Source organism: Mus musculus, chromosome 9, assembly GCF_000001635.26.
Source record: "Mus musculus strain C57BL/6J chromosome 9, GRCm38.p6 C57BL/6J".
Taxonomy (NCBI): domain Eukaryota; kingdom Metazoa; phylum Chordata; class Mammalia; order Rodentia; family Muridae; genus Mus; species Mus musculus.
This window is the reverse complement of record NC_000075.6, coordinates 8628974-8641844: the sequence shown is the minus strand read 5'-3', so window position 1 is coordinate 8641844 and position 12871 is coordinate 8628974. Positions and strand designations below refer to the sequence as shown.

Here is a 12871-nt window from a genome sequence, read left to right as displayed (position 1 = left end):
GATTCACTAGCTTTGGCCTCTGGCTTGAGTTGTACTTTTTGCTCCAGGTTCAGGGCTGGGTCTGAGTAGGTCATGGTGAGGGCAGCACAGGACTGAGTGGATTGGCCTGATGCCCTAGCAGATTGGCAAGAGGATTGAGGCTCAGACACAGCTGGGGTAACCAGAATCCTTTTTGCTATGTGTTCTAAGAGAAAGCAGCCTATTGGTCAGGAGGTAGGGTTTTTCAGTTTTAGAGCCAGAGCTACCTTCATTTTTCTCAGGGGACTGGATATTTTTATTTTCACTCAGTTATTTTTATTTAAACTCAGTTTATTTTCACTACTAGAGTTTTGTTTGCTGTGGATCTTAAGTTATATTGGGTAATGGTCAGATAGTACATGTGGGATTATTTCCATTTTTCTGCATTAGTTAAGGTTTGGCTTGTTGTCATCTATTGCAGAGATGCTTCCCTGTGCTGCTGAGCAGAACCTATGCTCTTTAAGCATTGCAGTGACTGCTCTATAGACATCTGTTAGAACCTATGCTCTTTAAGCATTTCAGTGACTGCTCTATAGACATCTGTTAGGTCCATTTGATGTAATATCTCACTTAATCCTGATGTTTCTCTGTTTATTTTTTGTCCAGATGACTTGTATCTTGTAAAAAATAAAAATAAAAAAAAAAAGTGGGACACTGACTACCACTATTGAGCTTGAGTTAATCTGTGTCTTTAACTCCATGAACATGTTTTGTATAAAATTTGGTGCACTAGTATTACATTTAGTATTTTGAATTTTCTCCTGAATAATTAATTAATTGATCAAAACACAACCAAGTAGATGGAAAGAAAAAAAAATAAAAATCAAAGCAGAAAGTAATGAAATAGAAACAAAGAAAACAATACAAAGAATCATTAGATCTGAGAGCTGGTTCTTCAGGAAAATAAAGAAGATTGACAGACCCTTGGCCCCACTAACCAAAAGAAAGAGAAAACCCAAATTATCAGAATCAGAGAAAAAGAGAGAAACATTACAAAATACATCAAAGAAATACAGAATATTTTAAGGTAATACTTAGAAATCTGCCCTCTATTAAGGTGGAAAATACTTTATTTTCTTGATTTATCCAAACTATGATATTAAACCAGTAAGAAAACAACAAGTTAAACAAACACAGGAGGAGACTGCAACTGTAATAAGTCTTCCAACTAAATGTTCCAGGCTCAGATATATCCATAGCAGAATTCTACCAGAGTTTCCAAGAAGGAGTTACAATGAATTCTTATATCCCCCTCCCAAAGTAGATCATAAGGGTCACTTCCAAATTCATTCTATGTAGATAGTATAACTCTAATACCCAAACCAATTAAAGGCATAACTAACACAAAAAGAAAACAGGCCAATATCACTGACCAAGATAGATTCAAAAATCCTCAATAAAATACATACAAGTATAGGTATATATCAAGAATATCACCCACTTCTATCAAACTGGTCATATCCCAAAAATACACGTTTAGTTCAACATACCTAAGTAAATAAATAATAATAAATCGTGTAAATGGATTAAAAGACAAAAATCACATAATCCTCTCAGTAGATGTAGGAAAGGCCTTTGACAAAACCAAACGTGATTTCATGATAAAAGGCTTAGAGAGACTAGGTCTGGAGGGAACACACCAATACAATAAAGGTATGTGTGATAAATCCACACCCAACATTATCCTGAATGGAGAAAACCTTGAAGCAATACTATTAGAGCAGGGAATGATACAAGTCTGCTCACTATTCTTACTTCCTTTCAACATTGTTCTTGAAGTACTAGCTGGAGTAATAAGGCAAGAGAAAAAATTAAAGGGATAGAAATAGAAAAACAAAAAGTAAAAGTATCCCCTTTTGCAGATGATATGATATTATGAATAAGAGATCTCAAGAATTCCTTCAACAAACTTTGTTGAAGAAACAAATTGTTGTAGAAACAACAATTTTAACAAGAGTAGCCTATAGTTTGTTGTCAATGGTTATTATTTTCTTGTTTATTCAACTATTTCTAGGAGAGATTGTTTCACAGTAAACTTTCTGCTATTGTGAGTTTTATAATTTTTCTGCCTGTCTTCCATGAAGTTCCCTAAGTCAGGGATGCAGGAGCTGTGATGTAGATGTAACTGCTAAGCTGGGATCCCCATGACTGATCTCTTGATTACTATGGCGTGTCTAGTAGTGGTTTTCTGTGATGATCTCATTTGCTGTAAAGAAAGGCTTCTTTCCTAAGGAATGGATCACATATGTGTAGATATAAAGAACATATTTAGAATGTGGTAAGGAATCATGGTGGTCTAATGAAATGGAGTTAGTGTACTTTTCTGAACTTAATGACCTCACTGGCCCTAGAAAGTTGGCTAGGTTTGTAATATTAGGCAGAATTTCCCTCCTGAGTGAGCCTCACATCCAATTAGAGATATGTTAGTTACTGTTAACATGTGTGTGCCAAATAACAATGCACAAGAAAATAAAATATAGTTAAAAAGAAAAATGAAACAAAGTGCTTCTCTTTAAGCATTATTAATCCCACTCTTAGTTTTTTAATCTATGAGTGACTGGAGGAGAAGCAAGATTTGTGAAGATACATATTCCTAAACTTTTGTCTATATTTTTGTGGCTATATAAGAAAATCTAAAGTATTTTAAATAAAGGCATCAATTTAGCCAAATATATCATTACTAAAATAAATCAGTTCTATGGCCCAATAATGTTTAGTTCACTGAGAATGAGAAAATTACAAACAGACTTTATCACTGTTACTCTAAAGTTAAATAATAACCAACAAAACAGATGTTAGATTCGAGAAAAATACTTTGATAATGCCTATTTAAATTGGTTGTTTGCCTCAGTGTTGATAAATTAGGGTTGAAAAAAAGTGTCAGAAAGAACCATGACCATAGCAGAAGAAATGGTGACAGAAATCAGGTAGTTAAGATTCGGTTAAAATGTGAGAAATGTATAAATCTGGGGCAAGCCACAAACGGCCCAAATGACAGCATATGGAGGAACCATGATTTCTGCCCCCTGCTCCCAAGAAAAGAAAGGTATTCACTTTAGAAAAGTTGTCACAGTTGCATGGTCACAGAATGAGAACGAAGACGAACCAGACACTTTACTCCACCTCCTCAAGCCTTGGGAAACTGAAGCAGAGACCCAGGAGGCTACAGACACAGTGCAGCCTGTGTGCAGAAGAGGTGGTTAGAATACATGCAGGTAAGAAATTCTAACTCAAAAGAGAGAGAAGACAGATGTCGAAAATAGTATGAGAATTTGGCAGCTGGCTGTAAACCATATTTCCTAAATGCTAAACCCCAGACCTACCTATTGTCAACTCCAAGTATGGACAGATTTCTTAACTTTTCTATGCTCAAGTTTTCTTAGTTGTAGAATTGGAGGTCATCATGGCAATTTACTCTTCTGAAGGCCTTTAGCTGCTATCAAGCTATGATATGTGTTTGGGAATATTGCATAGTATTACTACTGTAAAGAGACCAGAGGAGTTTAAATATCAAGTAATGTAGAGCTTTCAAATATACTAAGGTAGGAAGAAGCATGGGGTAAAAAGAACAAGAATTCATCATATAATATGATGAATATGCAATCTCAATTAAAAAATCTAAATTAAAAAAGAATTCGTTGTTTCTATGAAAAATGGGAGCAGTGCCAACAAGATGGCTGAGCAGATGAAGGTGCTCAGGTCCTTGGGTTCTTGGTGCTCAACCCTCACAACCTGAGTTCAATCCATGAAAAACACAGAAAAGTAGACAGAAAGAATTAACTCCATGAAGCTGCCCTCTGATCTCCACACATGTTCTCTCTCTCCCCCCCCCTCTCTCTCTAAGACACACACACACATACACACACATGCACGTGTGCACAAACACTCATGAACACAGATGCATATACCCACACATACCAATACCATACCACACCACACATACATACATCACACATACACACACACACACACATATGCATATACACACACCAAATACCACACACCACATGTACCTACACACACACACATACACCACACACCACACACTTGCACACACACACAAATACATGCATACATGAGTATACACACACTACACACACCAGCACATGCACATGTATGCTCATGCACACAGATGCATACACACACACTTACCACATAGCAGAGAGAGAGAGAGTAAAGATAAATGTTTTTCAATTAATTAAATTGGAACTGGAATACAACTTTATATAAGATAAACTGCACTATAAATATAATTTCTAACAAATCCTTTATTGTTAGTGTCATCAATGTGTACTTTATATATGGTCAAATTTGGTCTCATGCATTATAAGGGGGAAATCCCATGGTGGTGGATTTGATTCTCATGAGGACATGTTTCCAGTAGTTTCTAATATCATCACTGTAAGTAGTAAGGAAGTAGGCACTGCTTAAGAGACCTTGTACCAACATCTTAGTGTGAGTCAGTACAAAGACCTCCAGTGACTGAAATGCCTACAGTATATCTGAGTCATAAGACACCATGCTGAGAAATGCTGACCTATGTTGTCCCCCACATAACAATGCCTAAAAGGAGTCCCACCTGTGTCTAGCAACTGCATTCACTGCCTGATATGTCTAGCCAGAACACAAAAATAAATGGACCAGAAGGTGTTTGTCTGTGAATTATTTCAGTTAGCCTCTCAGATTTGAGATTTACACAGAACTAGAAAGGTGGCTTCAAAAACATGAAAAAAATGTTAGTAATGCAGCTTCCAAATTCATATTCCTGTGTAGCAGAATGGTAGGTCAGTATCCCTCATGCCTAGCATAGCAGACCTATAGGCCCAGCTACATAGGATTCTTACTGGAAGATTACAAGTTCAAGGCCTGCCTAGGCAACTCAGTGAGACCCCGTCTCAAAATAAACAGTTTAGAAGGAATTAAAGATGTCACTCGATGATAGAGTGCTAACCTAGCATGTTCAAGGCCCCAAATTTAACACTCAGTCCTGAAAAATAATTCTTTATTCTGTTTAAACTTTCAGCAGAAAAGCAAGACCTGGTTTTCACCAAAACCTGGACAAATACATTATACTTAAAAAGCAGGTGGCCATTGCTGCTTATCTCTAGTGCACTTCTCTTTGATATACACATTCTTTACTGAAACAAGCCTTGTAGTAGCATTTCTATTATTGTTTTATGACCATATAAGTGTGGTGCTTTGAATAAGGCAGTGACACTATTAGTAAGTATGGCCTTGTTGGAATAAGTGTGGCCTTGTTGAAAGAAGTGTGTCACTGTGGGCATAAGTTCTAAGACCCTCACCCTAGCTGCCTGAAATCCAACATTCTCCTAAAAGGTCTTCAGATGAAGATGTAGAACTCTCAGCTCTTCCTGCATAATGTCTGCCTGGATGTTGTCATAGACTATTGGGATAATTGATGCTGATTAGTTGGAGCTGAGAAATTGACAATGATAAAGAGATCAGTATCACTGAGGTGAAATCTTCTGGGAAGTATTTTCTAAGGGCACAAAGAAGCTGTGTTCCAGATATAGCCAAGATTGTACAGCTGCAGCTGTACTTGGTTATACGTAAGAATCACCCAGGTGTTACAAGTTTTGACGGCATGAAAAACAGCTGAAGCTTGACACTGTAAGAAGCCATAGAAGGCTATTGGTGGAAGTACAGCCTCAGTTGCAGTTGATGGCCCAGGACTGAAGGGATCATGAAAAGAAAATGAGGCTTGGCACTGCAAACAGAGCCTATGAGAGGCTACTGGTGAAGCCTAATTGCAATGAGAAACCCCAGTATATTAGAAATGCCAGTACCATGGGATGACCACCAGGAACACCAACAGCAATGGAATGGAGTCAACTAGAGTGTAGAGTGCTACAGGGGGCCTTTTGGAGGATCCAGAAGATCATGTATGTATCTCAGACATTGGAATAAGAAGCTGTAAAGTTGATGTTGCCTTGGATACCCCAAGATGTTAGAGATGTCTGAACAGTGGGATACCTGTCAAGGAAAGCTGCTAACAGGGAATAGAACTAGCCAAGGAGAAGGAAGTTTGATGCTGCTGAATGCCAACGGCAGTCAACAAAGAAAAAAGAAGTTGGAGATCTGAAGAGTGCTTTGACATCAGACATGGAGATGTGGAGTTTGGAGTTTGCCCAGCGAGTTTTCTAGTTTTCTGTCTTGCTTGGGTCCAGTGTTTTTTTTACTTTATACAGTATTACAGTTAAGAGATTCCATAGATCTCAGAAGAGATTTTGAATTTTGGACTTTTAGCATTGTTGAGCCTGCTAAAGACAATGGAGACTTTTGAAGTTGGATTAAATGTATTTTGCATTATATTATGACTAGGTATAACCCTTACAGATTCATGTGTTTGAACAAGCTTATGAGGGTCATAGAGTGGAATGTGGTGGGTTGAGTACATTTGGCCAGGGAGTGGCACTATTAGGATGTATGGCCTTGTTGGAGTAAGTGTGGCTTTGTTGGAGTAGGTGTGTCACTATGGGCATGGGCTCTAAGATCCTCACCCTAGCTGCCTGGAAGCCAGTCTTCTCCTAGAGATCGTCAGATGAGGATATAGAACTCTCAGCTCCTCCTGCACCATGACTGCTTAAACTCTACCATACCCCTGTCAGCCAGCCCCAAATATATATTGTCCTTTTATAAGTCTTGCCTTGGTCATGGAGTCTCTTCACAACAGTGAAACCTAAGAGACAAGGTAATATGCATACAAAATATAATTTTATCTCAAATACTATTGCAGAAGAAACGAAGAAAGGAATAATAATCAAATTTGAGGAAGCCTTTGATAGATGAGCTCAATAAAGCTAGGACTTTTTAAAATGCAAAAAAAAAGTCTATATGCTTAGAGGAAAAATAAGGAAATAATATATTGACATTTTATTTCACACATAAATAGTGACAGTATTCTGTTTCAGGAGAATTTTCAGGAATTTTTTTTTCTGTTTCTCATTGGAAATAAGCATTATTTTTAGAAAAACTTAAACGTTTATGGCACTGTGGAGTTGTCAGCCCTAAATGAGGCATTTGTGTGGCACAGCCGCCTTTCAAGGTGTGAGAGTCATCCTGAATGAAAGGAAGAAGAGATTGTAAAAACCAGAGATAATGGTGGAAGGCTGAAGCCAAACAGGCTTTTCTAGACATGACCAGGCTATTGCACAAGTAAGCTCAAAGCAGCTGTGCTGCTTGTACAAGTCTTGCTCAAATCAAGGCAGACAAAAGCTCAGCATGTGGTCGGGGAAAGGACAGGAAGTCCCACCCTGGCTGGAAAGTGTTTGGCAAGTGATGGCTGCTGAGAATGGGACAGAGGCAGTTGCTAAGAGGTTACCGGTGCTCTGGCAGGCAGCCTTCAGCCATGCACATGCTGGCAGTACTAAATAAACTCTGTGGGTTTTTAAAAGAGCACATAAAGTTAATGTATGCAGGGAAAGAGTGGGAGCTCAGCTTGTTCAAATACATTACATGCATGTATGAAATTCTCAAACAAATAGAAAGATTATGTGAACCTGTGTACTTCAAATCATATTTTCATTTTGGAGCTAGATCTTTGCCTGCTGGACAGAATTCAACTACAGATGGACTGCAGGACTCACAGACATACCTTGCTGCAAGGAGCACACCAGTATATGAGAGCCAGGAAGGGCAATCCAATGGCAACAGCAAGGACCACGAGGAACTTCACTGCCATGGTCTGCTGCCGTAAACCAGAGAGGTTCTCATACCATATGGACAGGAGCTGTTGCTGACAGTTTGGATGAGCCACAAACTAGGGGTGAGACAGCACACAGAATGATTTGATTAAAAACAACTCAGCTTAGGCTATCCTCTGGAGCTCTGGTGAATCGTTTTATTCTTTTCCAGAAGAAATGCAGTTAGAATTGAGGAACAAACAAGCCATCTATCAGGTAGCAAGCAAAACCGTTCTAAATTTGTTCTACGTATTCAGATATTCCTGTTGATGACCCCTCCCCTATGACTGGTGGCCTGTCTTTTAAAATACAGAAAACACTTGGGTTTTTAACATTATAAAAAGATTTGCACAAGTGCTTTTATGCATTTTATATATTTTTCTTTTTAGAAAGGAAGAACAAGATTAAGTTCATCCTAGCTTAAATGTGGGCATATAGCTTGATTATAAAGATTTGCACGTTCATGTGCACACATGTGTATATATGTGCATGATTGTGTAGGTGTTGTGTATATATGTGTTATTAGACGCGTTCTCACGACCGGCCAGGAAGAATACCACAGACCAGAATCTTCTGCGGCAAAGCTTTATTTCTTACATCTTCAGGAGCCAGGGTGCAGGAAGCAAGAGAGCAAGAAGCAAGAGAGAGCGAAGCAAGAGAGAGCGAAAACGAAACCCCGTCCCTCTTAAGGAGCATTCTCCTTCGCCTCGGACGTGTCACTCCCTGATTGGCTGCAGCCCATCGGCCGAGTTGACGTCACGGGGAAGGCAGAGCACAAGTAGTCATAAGATACCCTTGGCACATGCGCAGATTATTTGTTTACCACTTAGAACACAGCTGTCAGCGCCATCTTGTAACGGCGAATGTGGGGGCGGCTCCCAACATCTCCCCCTTTTTCTTTTAATAAGAGCAAATAGGCCACCCATATTAATGAGAGTGGAGATAGAGGTCAAATCCCCAGTGTGTAGGTAAAGGAGCCATGTACAGGATTAGCTCTTAGGCTTACAGGCTTTTACCCAGAGCAACCCTGACCTGCTCCCGTGTCGTTTTGCCTGGGGGAAGGGAACTAGGACACTGAACCTTCATGAAAGATGACATGTCTCCCTAGAATAGGCTCATATATGCCGCAGAGCCTTTCCATTGCAGTGCTTAGCCTTGCAACTCTCTCGGGCTGCTGAAGCACACTCACTCTATCCCGTGCAATGAGTCTAGCCTCGTGAGATATAAGAGCTGAGTGGCCAGCGACCTATTGCCTAAGCATAGATATATCATATATCAGGGGGAGCTCCATGTTCTAGTCCTGCAAGCGCCTGGGCAATAACCACCTTGTCTCTCCTAGTTTAGGCCTTAAGCTTACAGACCAATCAAAGAAGCAACACTAATCCACAGCAAAGTGTATCTCCAAATAATATTAATCCCACCCATTTTTTAAAGAAAGAAAATGCTGAGGAGATCCAATTGGGTAATCCTTTGGTCAGCGACAGGTCCAAGCGCGTGGAGTTGACCTGAAGTCTCAATTCCCGAAGGATCTGTTCAAATTCAGCCATCCAATTCTGTAACATATACTGAAAAAGACTTTTTGACAAATTAGCTGTCCTAGTAAATTTAACATACTGAATGGAAATAACACACAATCTCGGAAACTTTTGTTCACATCCCAGCTGAGTTATTTGTCATAATACATCTAGTTGTATCTGGACAAGATCTATGAGTTGATTAACCAGCATGAGACCTCTCTGTATCTTGACATTAGCTGAGGCCTGTTCATCTATGACTGTAGTCACTGAGGCTGACAAAGTGTTAATGGTGTCAGTCATCTGGACCTGTCCAGACAGAGCCAAGGCTGTCTGAATTAAGGCTAAACCCAGTTCCTAGTTAGTGGTAAAAAAGCAGGAGAATACTTGAGCATTATACATCACCGTCATTGGGAGTGGAAATGTCGACATTATCCCCCAACGCTGCTCTCTCTTTATTATTGACGCCCTGGACATCACCAAGACGAGGGACATTAGTATTCCCTTGGTCAGTCTGGATTTTTCGGGTGAGTCTTTCTGGTACCCAAAATGGGTTGTCTTCATTCTGTGGGAAAACACAGACAGCTCCCCTGGATCTTATCAAGATAGGATCCGGGCCATACCATTTATTATCAAGGACATTTTTCCATTTAACCATCTCATTGGGCCTATCTGGCTCTGAACAATGACGTTCAGCCGCAGTATGGCCATGAGCATCAATATTTAAAAAATTGAGTGTAAAGAGTGCCAAAGACACCGACACTCTTGGTGCTCGGGGTACAGTCTCCTCAAAAGTTCCCCTCTTCTGTTTTATAAGATAGGCTTTGAGGGTGCGATGCGCACGCTCAACAATACCCTGTCCTTGAGGGTTGTATGGAAGTCCAGTCAGGTGGGTTACGTCCATCTGACGGCAGAACTGTTGGAATTTTTGAGACGTATAAGCTGGTCCATTATCAGTCTTAAGGAGTCTGGGTTTCCCCCAAGCACTCCATGCCTCAAGACAATGTTGAATCACATGTGAGGCTTTTTCTCCGGTTAACGGAGAGGCAAACATGATGCCAGAACATGTGTCAATGGACACATGGAGATATTGAAGTTTTCCAAAGGAAGAAACATGTGTAACATCCATTTGCCAGACCTGTAGAGGTCGAATACCGCGTGGGTTAATTCCCACATGAGGAACTGGCAAGAACTCACAGCAGCTTTGACATTGAGTAACAATGTCACGGGCTTCTTTTCTTGTCAAGGAGAAACGACTGCGTAATGTTTCAGCCGTCACATGAAAATTGTTATGAAAATTTCTTGCAGCCTCTACCGGGGATGATAGGGCAGCAGCCACCACTTTAGTGGCCTTATCTGCCAAATCATTTCCCAGAGCCATGGGGCCAGGTAGGCCTGAATGGGCTCTAACATGAGTAATATAAACAGGAGATCTTCTAGATAACAAAACTAATTGTATCTGCTGAAAAATATTGGCAACTCTACTGGAAGGCTTAATCACTCCAGCCACTTCTAAAAGATTTACTGCATTTACCACATAACAGGAATCTGACACAATATTAAGGGGTTCTAAAAAGGTTTTTAAAACTTCTAAGACCACTAAACATTCTACCACTTGAGGTGAATTTTCATTATATTGTTTGGATACCACTTTACCATTAGCCACATAGGCACCTATGCCAGTTTTTGATCCATCAGTATATACCACAATCCCATTTTTAAGTGGGTTTCTTACTGTTATTTGTGGAAACACAACAGATTGATTTTGGGCAAACTGTAAGATTGGATGTTTTGGATAATGGTTATCTATTTTTCCTGAAAAGGAGGTAACTAAAACTGCCCAATCATTAGATGTGGCTGCCAAGGTTTGAACCTGTGCAGCAGTATAAGGTACAATTAAAAGATATGGACTTTGCCCAAAGTGGGTGATTGCTGCTTTTAGACCTTTAAGGGCAAGCTGTGCAATTGCATCAGGATACCAATCTATTATTTTAGCTGGGGATACGTTTGGATGGATCCACAACAATGGCCCATTCTGCCACAAAACTGCAGTTGGCAATTGTGCTGTCTTAAAGACACACAAACTGAAAGGCTGCGAATCCTCAATACGTTGTAATTGTGCATTCTGTAAGGCCTTTTCCACTTTTTGTAAGGCCTGGTTAGCAGCTAGAGTAAGAGTCCTAGGGGAGGAGATATGAGGATCTCCTTCTAAAATACTAAACAAAGGCCTTAACTCAGCGGAAGGAATCTTTAAAAAAGGTCTAAGCCAATTAATATCTCCCAACAGCTTTTGAAAATCATTTAAGGTATGGAGGTGATCTCTTCTTATCTCTACCTTTTGGGGCACAATCTTATCTGGGGACACCACAGAGCCCAAGAATTGTCCTGTATCAGAAATTTGGACCTTTTCTGTGGCTATCTGTAAACCCCACTGACTTAAAGTTTTAAGTAGAAAAGGATATGCCTTTTGTAGCATGGTAAGGTCTTTATGGCACAGGAGGATGTCATCCATGTAAAGGAGCAAAATTAAAGAGGGGAATTGTTCCCTCACTGGCAAAAGAGCTTCTTGCATATAAAGCTGGCACATTGTAGGACTATTGGACATCCCCTGTGGTAAGACCTTCCATTGATACCTCTTATCAGGTTTAGCAGAATAAGCTCTCTGACCCGTTAACAAGTCAAAAGTCCAATCTCTCTGCTCTGGAGTTAAAGCAGCAGCGTTTGCTCGGTCCTGCGCCTGTGCAGCCTCTCGCCACAGAGATCTCCATTCCAAATATTTGCCCATATTAGGGAGAGCGGCTTTTACAACCGTTTGCCAGTCAGCAGGAGTTAGTGCCATGCCAGCGAGCCTGTCTAACTGCACCAAGGTAAAATTAGCATTGGTTCCGTATTTACGAACCGACTCGGCAATTTCCTTAATTTGTAAGTATTCTACCGGAGCGTGGACACGCCCACCCTCGGCTCCTTCAAAGACCGGAAATGCCTGTTGTATTTTCCTTTGTTCCTCTCTGGGAATGAATGAGTCTGCGCACTGCCTCTCTGCGCACTGCCTCTCTGCGCATTGCTGACGCACTACGCAGGGCGGGGACTCCGCATAGGGCGGACCTTGAAGCCGACTGCCCTGAGGCCAATCAGCAAACTGGCCTTCGCCAGCCGCTTTTGGCTTTTTCCTTAAATGACTAGTTAGCACTTTACTTGGCGGCTGGTATCCTTTTCTTTCATAATGAGCCGCTTTTTTCTCCCAGTCTGTTTCTTCAGAGCACAGGCTCCTTCTCCTAGAGACCTCCGCTAATTGATCTTTCTTCTTTTCCCTTTTTCCTCTTTTTCTTCTAATCTCTCTCCAGGTATTCTTACCTGACCTAAACTTTTCCTCGGGTTCAAGACCCTTGGAAAGGCCTGTATACTTACCGTTTCTCCTTGCTCCTACTCTCTCTCCCCGCTTTACTTCTGATAGACTGCCCTGAATTTCATCCAGAATTTTCAGCCCTGCCTTAACCACTATATAACATGTGAAAAGGAACAAAAGGGCTCCTAACACCAGAAAAAATTCAAGGCCAAACATATTCCACTTTACTTCTGATAGACTGTCTTGAATTTCGTTAGAAAGTTCAAGGCCAGGCTTACCTCGTTAAGCTG

General features: G+C 40.5%; 1 protein-coding gene across 6 annotated transcripts in view; it reads right to left on the bottom strand.

Moving 5' to 3' along the window:
* Trpc6 (transient receptor potential cation channel, subfamily C, member 6) overlaps window positions 1–12871 on the bottom strand; it is a 136886-nt gene that overhangs the window by 38908 nt on the left and 85107 nt on the right. For all 6 annotated transcript variants that reach the window (XM_011242360.3, XM_006509850.3, XM_011242359.2 and 3 more), the window contains one exon: window positions 7634–7798. In XM_011242360.3, coding sequence (XP_011240662.2) covers window positions 7634–7798 — 165 coding nt within the window. The remainder of the gene's footprint in view (window positions 1–7633; window positions 7799–12871) is intronic.